The sequence below is a fragment of the Martes martes genome (genome assembly GCF_963455335.1).
Source record: "Martes martes genome assembly, chromosome: 5".
Lineage (NCBI taxonomy): Eukaryota > Metazoa > Chordata > Mammalia > Carnivora > Mustelidae > Martes > Martes martes.
The window spans coordinates 78,069,364-78,093,007 of NC_137892.1; the positions used below are offsets into that span (position 1 = coordinate 78,069,364).

Here is a 23,644-nt window from a genome sequence, read left to right on the forward strand (position 1 = left end):
TATAGCCCCTTACCTCTAGTCTGTGCTTTGGAAAACTCTTCTCCGTATGGGTTCAACTCTCAGCTTTCACCAGATGACATACTGTTCAGTATCTCTGGTCCTGCAACCTGAGTTGAGCTCCAGATCTGTAGCACTTAAATGCTTTCTGGGAATTTATACTTTCTAGTCAACTATTATGCTCATTATTAGTATATAGCCATCATTATTTCAGTGTATAATGTGGACAATGGTGTCCATTCTTCTTCACCCCAAAACAACTTTCTTTTCCCAATGGCCCTGTCCTATGTTATTTTTGTCCCGTATTCTCACCTTTGAAATTTGAGATACTCATTTACTCATTCACACAAAATGTAAACTTAGTGAGCAAATATGTTATATTCAAAGCTGCCAATCTGCAGATAGTAGGAGGGCAGACGTTTTAGACCATTATAATAAAAAATGGTGAGCACCGTCCTTGAGGCACACTCAAAATTATGGGAGCAGAGAGAGGAGGAGGACAGTTTGCCAGGCAGGGAAAGGCAACTAAGAGGGACAACATTTGCATAATCTGAGGCCTAGAAAATCATGGCTCACTTAAATAGTGACAGTCTGGTTGATATCAATAGTGAAATGTGGCAGGATAGAAGAAGATTTGAATACAGTCTATGGGACCTGAGAGTCTCAGAGGTTTTTAGCAGGGATTTGTCATGCTTATATTCTTATTTGTGTTGCTTCTGATTATTCTGTTGTTAAATGATTATCGAGAGTGAAGGGTCTATAGGCAAGTAGATCATTCTGAAATTTGTAGAAAGAAAGTTGGCTAAACATAATACAGGCCCAGGTGAAGGAAATGGAGGTGGGATGAAGTTGGTCTAGTGGCAGGAGGCTTAGAAAATGGCGTGTGCTTGTGTGTGTGTGTGTGTGTGTCTGTGTGTGTGTGTGTGTGTGTGTGTGTGTGTGTGTGTGTGTGTGTTGGGGGACAGCCAGCCAGGGGGTAGGAGAATCAAAAAGAATGCTGAAGTTTTCACCCTGAACATGTAAGTGAGTGCTGACATTGACATGAGGAACACAGGATAGAGAGTGGACAACATGATGGCAGATAATGGATAATGAATTTGGGTTTTACATGATGAGGATAGAACTCTATGGAAAATGAGAGTACACTTAAAGGACAAGAACAGAGAGCAGAAACGACTGTCCAGAGGATGAGGAGAAATTAGAAGAACGAGTTTACCTTCTGTAATTGCTAGGTTTGGGTTGACAGCCAAGTGAAGATAATAGAACTAGAAGCCCACTGGGTTGAGGGGTGAATTCAAAGCAGAGATATCAGCAGATGCAAGCTTCTTTTTCAAAATTGACAAGTTAAAGGGGGAGAGAGGACTAATGCTGCTTCAGGGAGAATTAAGTTCAAGGAAAAATTTCTTTGAATTCAGGACACTTGAACTGAGGCAAGGAGGGGACATTAAATATGGAGCTATAGCTGCTGACAAGAATAGACATCATGAGCTCAAGTAAAGGGATTAATTTCGGGAAAGTCATAGACAAGTGATGTCATCTATTTTCTAACTTTTAGTAAATTGATTTTTGGATACCAGTGTATAGATTATTTCTCTTAGACCCTCTACTAAAGATTAAATATTCCATGCATTTTATGAAAAGTCTATATTTCATATTTAAGTGGTATTTTCTTTCCAAAGCAAACTTACAAAGGTGAGCTCATTTTTTCCCTATACCTATTCAAGAGTTTCTTTATCTGATTGGATTCATATAAGAATGACAAATTTAATCAGGCCTTGATACAACTCTAGAAATTTTTGAAAAAGTGTCTTGACATGTTCAGCTTTCTCATTCCCCCTGGATATTTACATTAGATCAATAAGATTATAGGTTCCTGGAAAGCATACTTTCTGCCAGGAAGATCAAGTTTCTCTGAGAAGCAAAGTGAATAGAATAAATAATTGCCATGTTAGTCTTTAATCTGATAGTACACATATCTTCTATACGTAAAGGATTATGCCTTCTCTTCATTTGACTCCACACGTGGCCACATGTAAACCTCTATTTTCTTTTTTTTTTTTAAAGATTTTATTTATTTATTTGTCAGAGAGAGAGAGAGAGAGAGAGAGAGCGAGCGCACAGGCAGACAGAATGGCAGAGGGAGAAGCAGGCTCCCTGCGGAGCAAGGAGTCCGATGTGGGACTAGATCCCAGGACGCTAGGATCATGACCTGAGCCGAAGGCAGCCGCTTAACCAACTGAGCCACCCAGGCGTCCCTAAACCTCTATTTTCTTATCTCACCTAGTGCCTGATAATGCTAGGAAGATTATTCAGTGTCTGTAATTCAACTGTCCTTTACAGGGAATGACATCATCATATATCTTAATCACTTTCGATGATTTTATATTTATTGTTCCAGTTAACGTTTCCATTGAGAAAACCCCTTAGAAACCTCAAGTACAAATAGTAGCAGTGAAGGTCAGTGATTATCTATGTGAATAAAATGTTTTGGAGAACTTTTAAATGCTCTTTAAGTTGAAATATAATTGTTTAATTTATTGAGAAAGTGAGATGGAAAATCATTGCTTCCTAATAGACAGGATGTCATCATCCTCTCTTCTATAAGTAGATACTAGTTAAACAGTGGAGACGTCAGGAGAAAATAAGACTAATAATGGGCATAATAACTATCATTGGCTGTGTATGTCACCCTTCATTTGGCAAGTATTTCCACATCTGCAGTCTGATACTTTGATACTCTGCATAGTCCTATGGATAGGAACTTCATTCTATTTTATAATTAAGAGATCCAAGGTCCTTAGAGCTTAAACTTTTTTAAAAGCACGGCAAACATTTTGATCATTTCTAGAACATTATCTTGGTAATGTCATTATAAACGAAGTGCTGGGAACTGTTGTAGCACAGACGGCTAAGAAATAGAAGTCTCGGGGCACCTGGGTGGCTCAGTGGGTTAAAGCCTCTGCCTTCAGCTCAGGTCATGATCCCAGGGTCCTGGGATTGAGCCCCGCATCGGACTCTCTGCTCAGTGGGGAGCCTGCTTCCTCCTTTCTCTCTGCCTGCTTCTCTGCCTACTTGTGATCTCTGTCTGTCAAATAAATAAATAAAATCTTTAAAAACAAATTAAATAAAAGTTCAAATGTGTCAAAGAAGCCATAAAAAATATGTGACTGACTCATGGAAAATATATACAAGTCTATAGGATGAGGCTAAACTTAGCACCTAAAAAATTGGCTTATATAAGGCAAAAGAGAAATTTCTGGAACTTCTGCTTGGAAGATTGCCACCTAGTTTGTTCAGTGTGTCCCCCATAGCAAGAATAATAAGAAAGAGGAAAATTTTAAGTATTAGCATAAGTACAGTGGAGATATAAATACATGAAAAGTGAATTTAAACTACCACTATTAGTAAGAAGTATTTTATAACTATAGAAATGACTGTGTAGCAGAAGGTTGCCCAAATGCTGTCATGAAGAAACATGAAGAAAATCACAGAGTAAATGAATAATTACATAAAATATATGCAGCTCTTTCCCTCTTAAATTTCCTCAGAATGCATTTAAAATTGTTTTAACTTCTGAATAACACTTATTTCTCTTGTTGCACTCCCTCCAGTAAGTAATGTTGTTTGTATTTGCAAATACATGGATACCCTGGAAATTTTAACAGAATTATCAGAGACAAGACAAATAGAATTTAGTCAAAAAAGCTATGAGTTTATTGAAGACAAGCTGCTTGGTAAACCACTTTAGTTAAAAAGTTTTTCAGTTCACCAGGATAACAGGCCCTCTAGTCCTTTGTTTCTGCTGAATAAACATTAACATAGAAAATCCAGAGGCTAGGAATGTAGCTCTTTATGCATACTTAGATACTTCTATATGTAGAAGATGGGAGGAAAGGTGCAGAATGGGCAATGAGAAGGAGGTGAGTAGACTCGACGTACCATAGAAAATGGGGCCCACCTGGAAGTCTAGCTCATTAGTCCCCAGCATCCTATAGAAGTTCAAGACTGCATTGATCAGTCCACTGATTAGCCACATGTGAACATTCTCTCAGGTAATGGGCATTTCTCTCATCCACTTCTCAAATTACTACCCTTTCTTTCGCAGTTAGCAACTCCCTCACCACCTCTTGAGCCCCTCATGTGAGTTTTTCAGTCCTAGTCATTCTTCCTCACTTCTTGAGTAGAAGGACACTGTATCACCTCTAGTCCTAAGTTTGAAAAAGGAAGTATGATTGTTTATGTGTCTATTCATCTCTTCAGTTACAGGTTACATTATTCCTACTTGGCCTTACTAGGGGATCTCCAGAAAGAAAAATAAGGGGTGCCTGGGTGGCTTAGTAGGTTAACTTCTGCCTTTGGCTCAGGTCTTGATCTCAGGGTCCTGGGATCGAGCCCCACATGGGGATCCTTGCTCAGCAGGGAGTCTGCTTCTCCCTGTGCCCCTCCCACTGTCTGTGCTCTCTCCCCCTCTCTCTCTCAAATAAATAAGCAAAATCATTAGGAAGAAAGAAAGAAAGAAAGAAGATACGTTGTATTACAAAAGTTCTAGTCCTCCCAGGATCTGCATGAACAGTTTATAGTCCTGCCTAGCTAAAGTTTAGATCTTATTATACCAGTGAGTCCATCTCCTTTCTTAACCTTAATTTACCATTTGAGAATCCTCTAACATGATCTTAACATGGAAAGGTGTCATGGTCACATAATCTCTGCCCTAATTCCTGAATTTTCTCAACTAAGGGGTTCTCATCCCATCACCCATGGGGTGAAAGTAACAAGACCATGGCCAAGGTTATCAAAACATGTGCTGAGGTCCCTGGGGCACCACAAGAACTCACATGGCTGCCTGGGATATATTAAGGGAGACATCAAAACATCTGTCAGTCACCTGGGGAATCAATAACTAGACATAGTTCCCAGTTTCGACTTTAGGTCATTACTTTTCTTTCTGTGATACCATCACTTTGCCAAACTGAGTTTTTGATGATTGCTGTGATCAAAAGCAGGTGCTGCACAAAAATCATCATAGAATAGGATAGAGGGGAGTCAGTGTCCAATCTTGTTCCAAAGTGAGAAGTTGTGTAGTCCTCAGAAGGCGCTGAACTGTTGTGACAAAACCTTATTCAACAGTTTGGACTTAACTACTCAATATTTGGAACTATTCAGTATTTGTTTTGGCCAATGACGTGCCATAAACAATTGCTGAGAAACTAAGAGTGTTGTGAACTGAGAAAGCCTGAGAACTTCTCTGTTAGGGTGTTTATACATGTCCTTAGGATTGGAGCTAGATCAAATGTCTGTGTGAAGAGAGATTGTGTTAAGAGAAAGAAAAAAACAACTTGACAGATTCAAAGCCATGAACTTCTTGATAAGCTCTAGAGTAGAGAATTTGTTCCATTTCTCATTCTGTTGGGACCCAAGTAGAAAAAATCTTTTATTATTGTCAAAAGTCAGTATAATTTTGGTAATGAGCCAGAGAAACCAGGCTTTTTTTTTTCCCCCATTCCCAGTGGGTTGACCACTATTACTATTATTACTATAGAGAATTGAGACAGATACTAACACTAACCAGTAAATACCACGTACTCTATTGGCCAAGTATTCTTGGGTCATCAGCTACTATAATACCTTCTTTGCTACATTTTTTCTTCTCTTTTTAAAAAATTCCACTTCTTTGTCCAGTCACTGAGGTCATTTTATTTCTGTCTCAAGAAACCAAAACAACAAAAATAAGAAAAAAAAATACACAAAAAACAGGAGTCCCATCAATGCTGAAAAATAATATTTATAAAGTAGTTAAACATATTTCTTCTATCTTTGAATTAAGGAATTAAAATTACCAGTCAAGTACACATATTATATGTTTTTAATCTCATGCTTTTAAAAAAATCATAAAAATAAAATGTTAATGTTCTGACATTTTGAATGATCATGTTTGTTAATGACATAGGGTAAAACTAAGGAGTTGAATTTAATGTATTATTCCAACAAGAAGGTGTCAGTGTGTTTGGGTGTCACTGTACTGTGTTCCAGTCTTTTATTTATTTATTTATTAAAGATTTTATTTATTTGACAGAGAGAAATCACAAGTAGGCAGAGAGGCAGGCAGAGAGAGAGGGGGAAGCAGGCTCCCTGCTGAGGAGAGAGCCTGATGTGGGGCTCAATCCCAGGACCCTGAGATCATGACCTGAGCCAAAGGCAGAAGCTTAACCTACTGAGCCACCCAGGTGCCCCTTTTATTTATTTTTTAAAAGATTTTATTCATTTATTTGAGAGAGAGAGAGCACAAATGGGGATGAGGGTCAGAAGAAGAGGGAGAAACAGACTCCCACTGAGCAGGGAGCCCAACATGGGGCCGATCCCAGGACCCCCGGATCATGACCCAAGCTGAATGCAGCTGCTTAACTGGCTGAGGCACCCAGGAGCCCCTGCTCCAGTCTTTTAAATAACTAATTAAGTTATGTGTTCTAATCCCCCTTGATTATTGCTGTCAAAGTAATAGATATATTTTGAGGTTTTAGGGGACATGAAGAGGTAAATATTAGTCTTGAAAAGTTCTTAAAGCAGGTGGAAAAAAGAAAAGGAGAATGGCCAAGCATTAAAAATTCATTATTTCTGGGGTACCTGGGTGGCTGAGTTGGGTAAGTATCTGACTCCTCATTTTGGCTCAGATCATGATCTCAGGGTTGTGAGATCAAGCCCCAGATTGGGCTCTGCACTGGGCATGGAGCATGCCTAAGATTCTCTTTCTTTCCCTCTGCCCCTCCCCCTCCACCACACACTCTGTTTCTCAAAAAAATTCATTATTTCTAGGATAAGATTACTCTTTTACACCCTCCAGGGACTTTGTCTAATATTTAGCAAGCAATTTTCCTTTTGAATTTCCTTCAGATCCTGTATGTTCCTTGGTATTTGGACTCTAGATGTAATTGTGGAGGAAAAAAAAAGAAACAGAAAAATAGTCACCTGAGTTTCCTCAATTCCCATACCTAAGAGAAAAAGGCACTGTGAAGACGAGCTATTTAAACTTCCAATTTTTTTTTAAAAGATTTTATTTATTTATTTGACAGAGATCACAAGCAGGCAGAGAGGCAGGCAGAGAGAGAGGGAAGCAGGCTTCCTGCCGAGCAGAGAGCCTGATGCGGGGCTCGATCCCAGGACCCTGAGATCATGACCTGAGTCGAAGGCAGAGGCTTAACCCGCTGAGCCACCCTGCAGCAATACTTTTACCTTAGACTTAGTACTTAACAAAGGGTAACATCCACTTTTTAAAAATTGAGATGAAAATGTAGCTTTAAAAAAAGTGATCACCCCACAATTCTGTGAGTCATCATACCCCTGCCTGAGAGCAAACGTAGATCAACCTTGGTCAAAGAGGAACTGACTTATTTTTCAGTGTGTGCAAAGAACACAACCCCTCAGAGCAATTTGTAAGTAAAATAAACTAACTAAAATTAGGAAATTTTGAAAACCATTTTCAATAAGAAAAACTAGCACAGTAGCTCTCCATTGTGAGTGCAGAGTGGCCCTTGGTAAGTGACTCAGGTTGAAATTATTGGCTCCCCTGTCTCTTGACTCGTAAGGGGCAGATGGCCATTATGAAAGAAATTCTAGTTCTTTTGCTTGTGGACCCCAGACCTGGTGGCTCTCATTTGTTTCCTTAACCCCATGCTCTTTCTCCTGTGTATTCAGGAGGACTGAAATGAAACCATGCAGCAGTGTATTAGAAAATGAAAATTATCTAGATATTAAATTTTGATGCTGGATGGTAGGAATGGGCAGTTCGTGACAGGCTTGGAGAAAGAAGATAGTCCATTCCTGAGAGAGGTGCCCAATCTGGGTCTTCCACCACATTCCAAAAAATGAGTGTATTACTTAGTGCGTTTTTAAATGAGAGTGTCATGCTTTTCCTCATTCAGCAAATATTGACAGTGCCCACTCCATGCCAGGGTACTGTTGGAAGAAGCTATGGGCCCGTGAAAACAAGAAAAAACTTTTGTTAGTATCATGAATTCCTGTCCTTTTTTTTGTAAGTTCTAAATAGAAAAGGAGACTTACCCAGTCAATATTAAGATTCCTATGTGTATATACCCCTGTTTTCACTACCATATCAGTGACTTTAAGTATTTATTTTGCTTGTCAGTCTTAGTTCCTTGGTGAATTGTTCTCAATGTCTTCTGTACTGTTGTCTGAGCCTTATAAGAAAAAGTAAATGTTTATGGGATGTGTTTCTTGAGATAAGATGTACTAGGGGGTGTGCATAACTCATTCTTACTAAACCCATGCAGTATGAGACATTTAAAGATATACTATTACAAAAACAGACAAAGAAAGCCTTCAACCAGACCCATGTTTTTTCTTCAGAAAAACCAAATAAAGAATATCGAACACTGGGCTTTTCTATCAGATTCCTGGCACTTCATTGTGTGGCTCAGGTGAGATTTGCTAAAGAAATAGTGCAATTATTCCACCTTTCTGTTGCAGTTTCTCTCTGGTTTTGTGTCAGCTTTCCATTAATTGTCTTCGGATTTTCTTAACCTTGGTGCAGAAAAACATGTTGTCATTGATTAGTGGACAGTTCTGTCTAGACATTTGTAAGATGTCAGTTTCTACAATTTCTCACTGGAAGCAGACAAGTGAAAAGCAGAAAAGAGAGTAGCTGTGTGCACTCTGGCAAATGTGGGAGTTGCCCTGCAACAGAGAGTCACTGAAGCAATTCAATCGATGAGGTTGTCTTCTTGTAAATGGTTATGAATGGTCCCCAAACCAAGACCTTTCAGCTCATTGTTTCACTTCCAGGGAGAACAAGGCTATACACAGATCTCATGTTTTCCTGTCTCAACGTCCAGTCCTTCTTTGCAACTTAGACAACTTCAAGCTGAATTTGTTCTCTGCACCAGGGACAGTTGTGTTTGTTTGGCTGGTTATTTTTTCTCTGTTTGATTTTTGTTTTTTGTTTTGTTTTGTTTTGCCAAGAAATTCAGAAAACAAGTATTACAATTTATGAGTTATCTATAGGTCCCTGTGGCAACTTTTTTAAGTGCAGTAAAACAAAACTGTCATCCAATCATTATTATTTTCAATTATGAATACATTTCTACAGAAACTAAAGAGAAGGCAGTTGACAAAAAGAAATATTTCACATTAAATCATAGAGTTAGTTACATGTGTTGACACACATGTCTTTTTGTATGTAATCTTTATGTTTAATACACTGAGTTTCTATTCATTTTTTCCACCTACTATAGAGATGAGGTAAAATTTCTAACACGTGTCACTATTTCTTGGGGTCTCTTTTGTTTGTTTTGCATTGTTGACAGGTAGCCTGTCTTTGTACTGTTTTTTGAGGAAAGGGATTCATCATTTACCAGGCAGATAGCCTGTCTAAAATCCAATTCCTCAAACACAAGAGCAAAGTGACAAAACACTGTTTCAAAGATTCCAAAACAAACCTTGCATTCATCAGTTCAAGTTTTGTTTCATGAGGTCTACCATGTTCCTTCCTTTGTGGCTAGATTTCAGTAAATTGTGGAGTTCAGTATATACCGTTAGTTCTTGACAAGTAATGGTACCTGCTTAAAAGGATACAGAGTAGGAATATGTTCTTCAAATTGTCTGGCATCCGTAGAGTCTTTATAGTGATGGAAAATTCTCCCAGGAAATGTAATGCTTGGTCCTCGAAACGATCATATTAGGAAAACTAAGGAAACTATCATAAGTGCAATTTTATTTTATTTTTTTTAAAGATTTTGTTTATTTATTTGACAGAGATCACAAGTAGGCAGAGAGAGAGGAAGAGAAGCAGACTCCCCGCTGAGCAGAGAGCCCAATGTGGGGCTCAATCCCAGGACCCGAGCCAAAGGCAGAGGCTTTAACCCACTGAGCCACCCAGGTGCCCCCATAAGCTCAATTTTAGAAATCATAAAATTCTGCTCAAAAATATTGTGCCTTGCATGTGATTGAGGACATGCCTGCACACACAAGCACACCCCATGAATTAGAATTCAGGTATTTTGACCCTGAACATAATGATTTTGATCAATGATTTGGCATTTGCTGGCAGGTTCAACAGCCTTTTGATGAGAATGTAATAAATAAGTAAAACAATTAAGCTGAAATCTCTATTTATCCTTAAGGGATTGAGAATCTTGATGGGCTTCTGGGCAAATCTTTTAACTTAGAGCCTTTGCCAAGCAATCAGGAATTTTTGTTATGTTAATACATCATTCTTTTGCCTCCACACTTAGAGTAGATACATTTTTTTTTCAGTTATGTTAAAGATTGTCTTCCCTCAGAAGACTTGCAACTGAAGTTCTCTAAAGATTACTCAAGAGTTGCAGTGGTTAACATGATAGCCATTAGCCACATGTGACCTTCACATAATTTGAATTAACTAAAATTAAATAAAAGCAAAATTCAATTTCCCAGTCGCACTAGGCACATTTCAAGTCCTAAGTAACCACATGTGACTAGTGGATACTGGTTTGGACAGCATGGATAGAGAATATGTAATATTTCCATCTTCTCTGAAATTTCTTTGGGTAGTTGCTGTTTCCAAGTCTGGGACTTGTGCTACTATGAGGCTGCTGACTAGTCTGAATTCATTAAGCAAGCAGAAAGCAACACGATGTGGTAGAAACAAAATACTTATTTTAAAAGCCTGCATTTAAATCCAGCTACACTACACATTGCCGTGCCTTGGGATTTCATGACCCAGTAGGATTTCCAAAAACTACCCAGGAGACTGACCAGGGGTTATAGAGCACATACTTTGCCATGTAAAGGACATTAATAAGAAAATCCTTGTCAATATGCACAATCACTTTATTTTTAAAGGGCATTTTCATTTCAATAAAAAAGAAAGGACATGATCTCAGAATGAAGGAGAGTTTTCAAAAGCAATCTGTTTACCTTGTTTGAAACCTCACCCCATGGGTCCATGTTTGTTTTTATTTTGACAAGTTCTGTTGGGTGAGCACCAGCTCTCGGCTTGGCATTTGGAAACCATTGAACTGTACCACCTGCCAAGAGCATGACTGCAACTGACTTACTTAGGTTCCCTGAGCCTTGTTCCTTATCTTAGAATGGGAATATGAGCATCCTTTTAATGCACAGTCATCAGAATTAAATACTTTGTGCCAGTAGGACACAGTGTCTGGCACATAGTAGGCATGCATAAAACGGTACTGCTCTCACTCTTCTCTATTTGATTATGCCCTTCTTTTTAATCTCCCGAATCCTTTTACCACACGAAGATCTTTGAAAATTGTTGCATTAGCTCCCCATAAATCTTTCTTCCTAAAACCCATCCTGGAGAAAAAAACAAGAGGTCAGGGTCATTGACCTTAAGAATGGGACAGTTGAATGAGATACATTTCTGTGAAAGAAGAACCTGTTCCTAGAACACAAAGTGAAGGTACTCGTGAAAGCCTGCTGAGTCCTCAGCCCTCCCTTCACTCCTCCCCCTCCACAAAGTCCTCACTCAAAGCAATGGAGGTAATTTGTTAACATCCACACCCCTGGGAGAATCCCTCCATTGTAGTGGCTTTTATTAAACAAAATAATTAATATGTTTAGTGACTGTATCTATACATACTTTTTAACTTACTAAATTTGGAAAAGGTTTTGACACATAATTTTAAAAAGAGATTGTCTTTTTTTTGGTACCATCATCTAACTAGCAAATTTGAGGGCATTGATTGATATCATGTACCTTCTCTAATGATGCCTAAATTTTTGTTTTATGACAAATGAAGAGATAATACTTCAGACTAGAGAATTTTTACTCAGGATGCATTAACTCCACTTCCATTTATCATCAGTGCATGTGAGAAAAGCACATGTGGGTAAAATATTGAGGAGTTTTCAGAATTTGGGGGGTCAAGTATCAGTCTTGGCTGTAATTCTTAAAACGTGAGTAAGAAGTTAGCAAATGGTTTAAATTTCAGAAGACTAAGTAACTTCTAATGTCACATCCATTTCTAAAGTTATGTATATATGTAATATATTAATTTTAGAGCATTTTAGAGCAAATATATTTATTTTTTAGAGGAGTTTCAATTTCAGAGCAAAATTAAGAGGAAGGCACAGAAATTTCCTATATATGTCCTACCGCACTCCAGAATGCAGGGTCTGTATGGACACATTAGACAATGTTTAATCATATGAAATAGTCCTTAAAATGTAAAATGCTAAACAGTGTTTTAGTGTAAAGACTTTTTTTCCCATTGAGTCATACAGGAAAATAATAAAGTAAATTCTCTTTATGCTAACGAGGATGGTGGTGGGTTTTCTCTCTCACAATACCATTTTTCCCTCTTATTTGAAGTAGAGAGGTAGAAAACCAACATACTTATGTCCAGGGAAAGAGAGCCCAGAAAATTTCCCTAACGATTACACACACACACACATTTACATATGTTTATATATATAAATGTATAGGAACATAAATGCCATCTTCAGAGGACTTTGTAACATACAGCATGCATACAGTCTTGCTACACTCTGCATATGGACATATGGTCTTCAACTATCAGCCAGAACTATCACCTGGTTAGAAACTAAAGATCATTTCATTTCATTGCATTTATTATTTTATTTTTGGGTGGAAGGACATGCAAATCAGTAGGTAGGTGAACCTTGTTATGTTTTGTAAGTCATTGGTATTTATGGGTGGTTTTGTTTGTTTGGTTGGTTTTTTTATTTTTTTATTTTTTGCACTTTATGTAATTTCTGTTTGTTACCTTTATCAGACTTATCACCTTCATGAAATGGAAAATGTACTAGAGGTTAGGCATTGTTTCAAATTTGCTTTTGGCAATGATAAATATAGTACAGGTACAGATTTGCAGTATTTAAGTACAGACCCACCAAAGTCGTGCTGCTCAAATTTGAATCCTGGCCTTATCACTCCACAGGCATGTGACTTTTTGTCCTTAGGTTTTCCTTTCCTCACCTACAAAAAGACTTTAATAAGAGATACTCAATGTAAAGTGCTTTGCACAGTGCCTGGCACACAGTAATCAATAAATGTTATCATTATTGTTTTACAATCATTATCATTCCTTGTGATTTTTACCATTATTATTTACAATTTTGTTGGATATTTGTACTCTGATTTTTTAAAATAATTATATTGAAAGCCCAATTTAAGAAATTTAAAAAAAAATGGTAACATATTACAAGGCCTCCAGTGCTAAAACTAGTAAGACATTGAGTTATTCTACAGGGCATCAGTGAAAAAGACTTCAGAACAATTTATCACTCAAATATATTATGAAATTACAATGCAAGGGCAAAGAAGGGGTTAAAAGTAATAAGACTGTTTCCTCCATAAACTTAAGAACTTAGATGGCCTCATTGACCTGTTTATTTTTTTAAGATTTATTTATTATAGAGAGAGGGGGCAGGATGGAGCAGAGGGAGAGAGAGAATCCCAAGCAGACTCACCAGTGATCTCAGAGCCTAGCTCTGGGCTTGATCCCAAGACTGTGTGACCATGACCTAAGCCAAAATCAAGAGTCCACTGATCAACTGACTAGGTCACCCAGGTTCTCCTTATCTGTATTTATGTTAGCTTATTTGTTAAACTTGAGGAAAGAGCTGTAAGTTTTTGTGGGTTTTTTTTCCTTTTTGTGCTGGTATGGAATATAAATACAAAGGTGCTATTCAATTAGAGTAAACATTCCAACTTGATGACTGATAATTATAAGTTAGCATTATCAAAATACCATAAAATTATATATACAAATATACATAAGTGTGGCTTGAAATTTGACACTGAAAAAATTCTAATTGGAAGATACTACCTTATACAATTCTGAACAGCTTTAATTTTGCTTTATACTAATTTACATTATTTTGGGTTCTCAGTAAAATGTTGAGCATTCCTGCCAAAATGCAGGTTTTAGTAGTTGTGACTTTTGACCACAGGACCAAGTTCTATGGTAATGGACTACCTGAATTCTATATGGCAGTAGCTTCAAAGAGGAAAATCAGATTCAGGTCTGGCAGAGGTTGCTTTTGTTACAAAGGAACTTCATTCTTTGGGGTTCCATAAATTGGGTACTACTTACTTTTTTTTTCATTTGGCTTAGAGTGGAGCCAGTTCTAAATTAAAAGGCCAAGTGATACAGAGAAGCAATATCATCAGGTGAATCTGATACAAATGAAGCACATTTTTTTCCTTTCTTTTTTTTTTTTTTTTTTGTTTGTTTGTTATTAGTGGTATAATGTCTACTGGGAGTTTACCAAAATCATAATGTCTTCATAAGTAATTTTAAAGAGATCATTATATTCTTTTTTTAAAAAAAAGATTTTATTTATTTGGGGTGCCTGGGTGGTTCAGTGGGTTAAAGCCTCTGCCTTCAGCTCAGATCATGATCCCAGGGTCCTGGTACCAAGCCCCACATCGGACTCTCTGCTCAGCAGGGACCCTGCTTCCTGCTCTCTCTCTGCCTGCCTCTCTGCCTCCTTGTGATCTCTGTCTGTCAAATAAATAAATAATTTTTAAAAATCTCAAAAAAAAAAAAAAGATGATATCTATGGGGGTGCCTGGGTGGCTCAGTGGATTGGAGCCTCTGCCTTGGGCTTGGGTCATAATCTCAGGGTCCTGGGATAGAGTCCCATGTCGGGCTCCCTGCTCAGCGGGGAGCCTGCTTCCCCCTCTCTCTCTGCCTGCCTCTCTGCCCACTTGTGATCTCTGTCTGCCGAATAAATAAATAAACTCTTAAAAAACCCAAAAAACAAAAAACAAAAAAAAATGATATCTATGGAAAAACATAATTTAGTTTCACAAAATATACTTGGGAACTATATTTTCTATAATACCTTTATTGTCTGAAACCATAGTTTTGTGATTTTAATTTAAAAGGGTAACAACATAAAATATTCAACATCCCTATGAATCTGTACTCAGTGAACCCAATTCTTCATGTACTATTTTAATAGTTAGCTTTATCTGATGAATATTTTATCAAAATAAACACATTTTTCTTTAGTGAGTTGTTTTTAAGGGAATGAAGAACTGAAATGAGTTTGAGTATTCATACATTATTTAAAATTGTTTTAATTTTAAAATAGATTCAGCACTTAGATTTTAATAAATTTGGATTGATATTTACTTGAAAAATTTAGAGATTATTAAAAATAGACTGGAATCATTAAAAATGTTTTAAAAGTATGAAGGCTTATACAGTTTTTCCGGACTCAATATGTTTAATGTTAAAAGCAAGATATAAAATGCAATACACAGTATGATTCTAATTGTGTAAGAAATCCTGCTTTCCATAAAAATCATACCTAACAAACATGCGCTTACATGCATCCGGAAGAAAAATGTTATTGACAGTTATTTTTGAGTAGTTCTGCAAGGATTTTTTTTTTGGTATTTTCCAAAGTTTCTTCAGTTAATATGTGATTTACATTCAAAATATACATATTAGTTTTTTAAAAGGTCAAGTATAGAAATCTGTTTCCATATTTGTTTGTGTATTTTATATGTCTGTACTTCCGTGAATATGGGAGTAGCGTGGTGAGTAGATGCATTCCTCCTGCGGCTAATTCTCGGGGGTTGTCAGATAGCCTAGGTGTTCAGAAACATTTTTATGTGCACTCTAGAAATGAGAACATACTTGTTTCTCTACCATTCCAGAAGAGGTGGATCAAGGGTGAGTTGGGGATTGGGTGATAGTTTTGAGTCAAAGGGAAGAAAGACACCAGGATTACAGAACACCCAGTCATCTGTAAGTTTATCCGTTCCCTAATCCTCTCTGACAAACTCCAGGAGAGAATTTCTTTCTAGTTTTAGAGCCAGACCAAGAAGCATGGAAGACCTACAAGTCTGCATGAGATTCAATCCAGAAAGTAAGCCTTCAGCTTCACGTCAGACGTGCTTATTCATGCAACTGCTTGTCCTGCTGGCTGTCACTGCCGGGCATGTTCTTCGGTGGCAGTCGGGACTCCGTGGCCCTTAGTGCTTTTGGTATCAGAGGATTAGGGGGTCTTTGATTAATAAGGTAAAACTTTCTTCTGATTAACATCATCTGCTTTTCCTTCTGCTTTGGCCATCGTGAAGTGTGGAGAGGTGGCGGCCTTGTGTGCTTCAACACAGTTTTGAAATGAGCTAGTTTACTGATGCTGCTGTTGGTTGGATTCATTTTGTTAGATGACCAGGGGCTTTGCCACAATTAAGGACTCGAATAGTTTCTGGAACCCAGTGAAATCTCTGTGAGGGTTTGCTTTGGGGGTTTTTTCCTTCAGCTTTTTGCTAATGTTTCTGGCTTCTTATTGTAGGAAGAATGAGGGCAGAAAATAAAGTAGTAAGTGATACGGAAGTAGGGGAAGGATGGCCAAAGGCCCAGAAAGTAGTTCTTGACTCTCATTGTCATTACTGTTTTGGGGGAGAAAATTCAGCAGTGCACACTGAGCAAGTTCTTGGGAGAGGGGACAGCCAGCCCTCCCTACCTAGACAGGATGATTCTGTTTCAATCTGTGGTAGCCAGGGCGGGCTATTGAGAACCTCCTTTCACATCATGAGACTGGAGGTGACTGGCACTGACTGCTGTGACTGTTACCTGGGTACAAATGACCTCATTGCCCACATGCATGCATGCATACATACCACACACACACGTGCACACACACACACACACACACATATACACATGCATACATACATACAATGTCCAAAATGGAGCCTCTTTTCTGATCTCACCCCCCATCCCATATGACTCCCTTCCCACCTGTCCCTATGAATATACCAATCCCCCTCCAAAAGCTATTTTCTTTCCTTAAAACAGTTCCTCTTTCTTTTTTGTTAAAGTTTGTTGTTGCTATATTTGTTTGATTTTATTTAAATGAGAGAAAATACTATATAATTTTCTCCATACATACATACATATATATATTTGTTGTATAGTCAAAGATTACTTAAGCATTATATCATTTTGAAAAGAGAAGGATAGGATATAACCTGCCCTTGATTGAGGATATATGCCCATTGGAAGAGTAGAAATAATTTTACTGTTACTGAAATGAGACAATCGAGCTATTTGGCAAAAACAATTTCTGAGGAATGAAGTATCTCCATCATTAAAAGTATAATGGTTTTTCTTTCTGCTTTGACAGGGAAGGGAAGCAAGACTGGTAAATCATCCTAAATATTTTATGTTCTAAATATATCTTTTACAGAACTTAGGAGTAAAATACAATCAAAGAAAGAATTCATGTTTTAATAAGCATTCACACCTTTTTAAGTTTAGAGTCATCCAATGTAATTCATGTAAAAAATGGAATTTATTTCCAGGGATCAGTTTCAGATTAGCAGTGTGCCTTGGTCAGCATAACTTAATTCTTAGAAAATAAACTTTGTAAGCAGACAATTATAAAGAATGAAATGGAAGAAAAGACTGTCCCTTGGGAAAACATCTAGATTTCATATTACTTTAATTTTGACCATCTGAATAATCTACAGAAAAATCAGGTACCATACCCCCCCCCCCAAATGTAATCCTGGAGCGAAGGAGTGCAAAATAGCACTTTTCCTTTAAAATGTGCTTCGACATTTCCTACTTTTTATTTTCCCACACTTTGAATTTCAAGATCTCTGTGTAATTTGATGATGGCCGTAACGAATGGTCTAATCATTGGTAATGATCCGTGTACTGACGTCACCCATATGCTGCTTGTGCTAAAACATATTTCATGGGTGGTGTTTGAGGTCGTTCAGTCCTTTCCAGAATTGTTCATGACCGAGTGCACAGTTCAGTCGCAATGCTCTCAGTCATGTCCAGGAAGCCTTCTGTGTAGAGTAATTACATTCATTTTTGATGAAAGAGCTCCAGCTAGCCAGATCACGAAATACCCCATGGAGATTTTGGAAATGTTTCTCACGAGTCACCCATGCTAAGAAATACCACGAAAGAACTCTGGGCCCCAGTTCTTCACTTTCCCCCAAGTAGAATGTTGCGCAACCTTCCTTGCCTTTCCCAGTTTCTCTGAGACACGTCATGCTGACACCTTGCCCCTATATCCCAGGCTTGGTGTGGCCAGCGTTGCTGCAGCAACAGCACACACCGGGTAACATTGCCCCATTAGCTACAGCAGCGGGACGTGAGTCAGTTGAAAAGTTCTGCCGGGTTTTTATTAGTGTATGATGCAGTCCCGTGTCCTCTACAGTTGCTAGCCTGTCCAAACTCACACACCGTGATGCGGAACACTCGATGCTCATCACCTTCAAATGTTAGATGGTCCAGGGGCCTCTCATTGAGGCCCCTGTAGTTGCTAGCTCCTTCCACAGCATCTCTTACTAATGCCTATGATAAGAAGTCACGAGTCAAACTCAGGACATGCAGCTGGGACTCTGGTTTCTACTGTTGTATATCCTGTGCACGTAATAAGTAACAGTGACCTTGCTTGATGATCAAGAAGCCCCTTTTCGCCCAGGCAGATGGACAATGGTTAACATCCCCGAAGACAGTTTTTCAACCCACTGGCTGGGAATAACATGTGTTGAAGAATAAGGATGGAATTACTGTAATTCTCTATGGAAATTTATGATAGTGCAATTTATTATTTAGTACTGATCGAAAGTGGTCATAGAGTTATCATAATTTCTAACACGAGATTTGGTTTGTTTTTCAGACATGGAGATGACTTGATTGTGACTCCATTTGCTCAGGTAAGCACAGTTTGGTGAATGGGCAGGTTTCTCACAGATGTGGAAATTTAATTTAGGGGATTAGTTCTGCTTCTTAATTTCATTTTAAGTCAGATGCAAATGCAAATAAAAATTCTGTGGTTCATTTAAGTAATTCAAAGGCAATGCTAGAGAATGTGACCTTAACCATATTGGACTGTTTCCTATAAACCCATAGACCCAAAGAATGTCTTTGCTTCAGATTACAAATTACCTAAGTGATAAATTTAAATGGGACCATATTTCCTTAACTAATATAAACACTGGAAGCAGAGGGCTATATTGTGGGTTAAATTACATTTAGTATAATTAAATACATGATCAGGGCTTGAAATTTAATATTTCAGTTCAACTTGATGTTTTATTTACTCCTTTTTTACATGTCATTTGTACAGATTTAAATTTATCTTAATTTATTCCTTTTAGGCATACAAATCATGAAAATACCTTAACCATATAACATAAGTTCTAGAAGGTGATAAAACAATCTAAAGCATATAGAGTATGTATAAAATGGTTGATAGGCAGATAGTCTTTGTATAGGCCAGTGCTTTAGCACCCTAGCTGCACATTAGAATCACCTAGAAGGCTGTTATCCCAGGCTATATCCCTGATCAGTGGAATTCAAACATTTGGGGGTTGGATCCAAGCACCTGTACTTTTTAAAGGACCAGTATTTTTCCAGGAGAAGTTGAGAGACATTGGTATAGGTAGATGGGAATAGGACGGGATATTACTGACTTAACTGGGGTATAAAACAGGCTTAAAGCCAATACTAACTCTAAAAAGAAATGTTGAATATTAGGTTACAAGTGATCCAGGCAGATTATAAAAATGGTAATCAAGGCTAACCATAATCATAATCAAAACTAGTTCTAGTGCCTCAGGTAGCTCATTTAGCTTCTCTACAACTTCTTTTTTCAACTGGTAAAATTAGACGACTTGGCCTGGATAAAGGTAGATGTCAGTTCAAACCCTATCTCTTCCTCTTGCTCAGTGAATGGCCTTGGGCAAGTCACTGAACTTTTTCAAGCCTGGTTTACTCCTTTCCTAAATGAAAGTCCCAAGAGAACCTACTTCATAAGGTTTATAAGATCTTAAAATAATACCAAGCTTGTGAAATGCTTGACACAATTTCTAGAAAACAAGATGAATTTTAAGTGTTGTAATTAGTAAGAGCTGTTTTATCTCAAAAATGTTATAATAGGTTGTTTTTTAGATACATACTGGCAGTGTTTGGATAATAGGATTGTGTATAATTCTTTGCCTTTTTCAAATTTCCTGAAATTTTATGATTGCTATAATTCAGACCAAAAACTTAATGAATCCATAAATAACACACCATATAAGAGTGATTTTTTTCATTACTGTAGGCAATTAGAGATAGAATATGACCACCATATCTTTTAGAAGTTACTGTTTTGTTGCTTAAGATTTTGCTTGAAATCATGAATTCTTTCTAGTACCTATATTTCTATGTTCAGAAACATTTACAACTCTTCAAAGTTCTTTTTTTTTTTTTTAATTTATTTATTTGACATAGAGAGAGCACAAGTAGGCAGAGAGGCAGGCAGAGACAGAGAGGGGGAAGCAGGCTCTCCGCCAAAGCAGAGAGCCTGATGCGGGACCTGATCCCAGGACCCTAGGATAGTGACCTGAGCCAAAGGCAGGGGCTTTAACCCACTGAGCCACCCAGGCGCCCCATAACTCTTCAAAGTTCTAATCACATTTTAGGATAACAAGATCACACAAATTTAGAGATATTTTAATTGATTACTATTGAGGATCCATAATTTTATTTCTAAGAACTGAGAGCTGGGTGAACAGTTAAAATCAGGAAAAATAACATAAGTAACCATCACCAAACATAGAAATAATCATTCCAACTACAGTTTATTCAGGTAGTTATTTTTACTTCTAAGTAAAATCTCTAGATATTGTTATAAGAAAAATATATATATACCTATATCTAAATATATAGTAAAAAATGAAAAATCTGCATGATACTTATCTCTTACTTCAGGTATTATTTCTTAAGTAATAATAAATACTTTTATTTGATAGATTTTTTTCTCTAATAAATAGATTAATAAATTTGATTTTGTCCTTACCATCAATGGTCTTAAATTTGTAGGAAATCTAGTCTTTTATATTTTTATCTGCCTCTGCCTCTACTTCCTTTCCTTTCTTTCTCTAAAATAAATTTAAAAATGTATTTTAAAAAAGACAAACTTCTTTCAAATAGAATTTTTTTCCATAAAAAAGTTTAGAAAAAAATAAAAGGAAAAGGAAGAAAATGAAAATTTCTCATAATTGCAACTCCCCACATAACTAGTATTGACATTTTGAGTCCCTCCCTGTTTGTTGTTGTTGTTGTTGTTGTTTTTACCTAGTCACAGTTTCCTGTAAAGCTAAGAGAACAGAATCTTGTTATAAGAGAATTTAGAAAGACATCCAATCTGATGGACAGGGCTGAGCCCTAACCCATCCAGGATAGATGTCATCTTCAGAAGGGGTCTTACGACCCTGCTTCAGGTTATGTTCCCATGTCTCCGACACTGTCAGGGTAAGAAATTCTTGCTGGTGTTTAACCCACACCATTTGCCACTTCCAACTTCATATGTTTCCCCCATAAGCTCAGAATCCTTTTGGTCCTCAAAAAAGTGACATTTTTGTAGATGTGACTTAGTTCCATTTTGAAATAGTTTGTTTTTGGTGAAATCTTATGGTGTGGGGATTTCCTTAGGCACCAAGGCTAGGTGTCAAGAGGAATCCCAGTGCCGTGCCAGGTCATGCTGCTGCACAATTGGCCTTTTCCTCCTAAAAATATAGTAACAGTTTGGCCAGAGCTCAATAGGGGGATTCAGGAATATCAACAGATCTCAACACTGATGAAATGCCCGCGACTCTGCTTCGTAATTAGTTGCCCCTGGCCACACTCACCCAAATATGTGATATGACTACCTTGTGAAACTATAAGTCACTTAAAATTCTGATCTTGAAGTATTGACTGTTAAAAGAAGTGGAATATCTGACTGAGGAAGAGACAGAAAATACCCACCTATTTTCTTGGATCCCTGGAGAAGCCTCATGTTATTCAAACTGAGATAGGCCTGATTTAAGTCTACAGGGTAGAAACATATGAATCATTTTAACATCAATCAAAATACAGCGTCTGGGGTAATTTTGTAAAAAATGTACTAGTCTTTAACACTATAGAACACTATTATTCCATTTGGTAATAGAACATTGCCAGTATTTTTTAAATACCTGCCCCATTTCACCTAGCAGCAGCCACCTTGTGGCCGCATCTCAATCTCCAGGTTGATGCAGCTACCAGGCGCCCCCTGCTGGAAGCTGGTCATCACATTTCAGTTGCTTCTGTTAGTTTCTCCTTGGATCTTTCATTAAAATAAAAGACAGCTAGCATCTTCTGTTAATCAAAGTACTTTTTAGATTGAACCATATGAAATAATCAGTATTCAACCTTTGTTTACATACCAGAAGAGCAATTTCATACAGTTTAACCAAAACGTAACTTGGAAAGGTTTCTATCAAAATGACCTTTCTATCTTCTAAGTAATCATAATTTGACTCCATTTTTTGGTTATTGTTGTTGTTTGCTTGTTTTGTTTTTGTTTTTGTTTTTCTGGACTAAAACCGAGACTAGGAATTCTCCTCTTTCTCCTTTCCCCCAGCGCCAGTGGCAACTCTTGGTCTGTGTTTTAGCACCATCTAGTGACCTAAAGTGTATTTGTAATGAAAAACAATTCTCAAAATTCTTTGTTTACACATTAAGTAGGGGTTTTTAAAGAGAATGTTGTTGCCACATCTTTTTTGTTTGTTGACAGCAGCCTCCTCTTTAAATCTTTTCCAGTAATGGTTACTATAGAAGCATACATTGCGTTTAGGCTCTATGTTCAGTTGTTTAACTTTTCAATGAAGCCGACTTTGTTCTGTTATTTTCGGTGAATCTTGTTGGCTAATAAATGTTAAAAGTATTTAAGAAAATCTGAGATGTGTGTGTGTAAAGAACATTTAATCCTTGTCCCGACCCAGTACATGACCCATCTCTGCCACAGTTTTCCATAGCACCATCATGATTTCTTTCTTAAAGTGTGTATATTTCTCATCATTTCAAGCTCATTTTTGACCTTGACTAATTACACTTTTGCTTGGAGTGGCCAAAGAGAAAGAAATAGCCTGAATTTTCTAACCATTGAGCTGTATAAGGGAAAGCCTCAAGGTTCTTTTTGGTTAGCAAGCATTTAGGAGTGGAGAAAAGTATAGGAATTTTAAAGCCCTGACTTTAAAAGATGTTGAATTCAAGGGGAGTGAGAACTGCCCTAGAGCAAAAGAAAAGAATAATTAAATCCTGACTCAAGGGCTTGAGTAAAACTGCTTCCAGTTCTCTCCCACAGCATATAGAACCAGATGCCTTACTATGTAGTCTGCAAGACAAGTGAGAGCGTGAAAGACGAAATCAGTGCTTTGGTGATGTAGCCACCTAGAATCAATCAACTAAATTTAGGGTAATGTTTTCCATAACATTTGTCAGGAACTTAAAAAAAATTTATTTTTACTTATTTATTTGAGAGAGAGAGTGGGCATGTCCAAACCAGGGTGGGTATGGGGGCCTCGGTGATGGTGGCAGGCAGAGGGAGAGGATCCCAAGCTGGCTCTGTGCTGAGCTCAGAGCACTTGGAGGGACTGCATCCCTCCACCCTGAGATCAGGACCTGAGCAGAAACCAAGAGTCAGATGCCTAACCAACTGAGCCACAGGTGCCTCTGTCTGGAACTTTAATTTACACTTCTGCCATTATCAAATGTGTGCCATAGTGCAGGATCTAAACACCCTTAATATAAAACTTATAGAGTATTATTTGACTTTCACAAAAACAGTGGTCTAATACTTGCACACATAAGGGATGATGGATTTACAAAGTTATTTA

General features: G+C 37.6%; 1 protein-coding gene across 4 annotated transcripts in view; it reads left to right on the plus strand.

Moving 5' to 3' along the window:
* Positions 1–23,644, plus strand: part of PDE4D (phosphodiesterase 4D) — a gene marked incomplete at its 5' end in the record, with an annotated part of 1,452,651 nt that overhangs the window by 1,227,058 nt on the left and 201,949 nt on the right. For all 4 annotated transcript variants that reach the window (XM_080803360.1, XM_080803363.1, XM_080803361.1 and 1 more), the window contains one exon: positions 18,637–18,673. In XM_080803360.1, the coding sequence (XP_080659486.1) occupies positions 18,637–18,673 (37 nt within the window). The remainder of the gene's footprint in view (positions 1–18,636; positions 18,674–23,644) is intronic.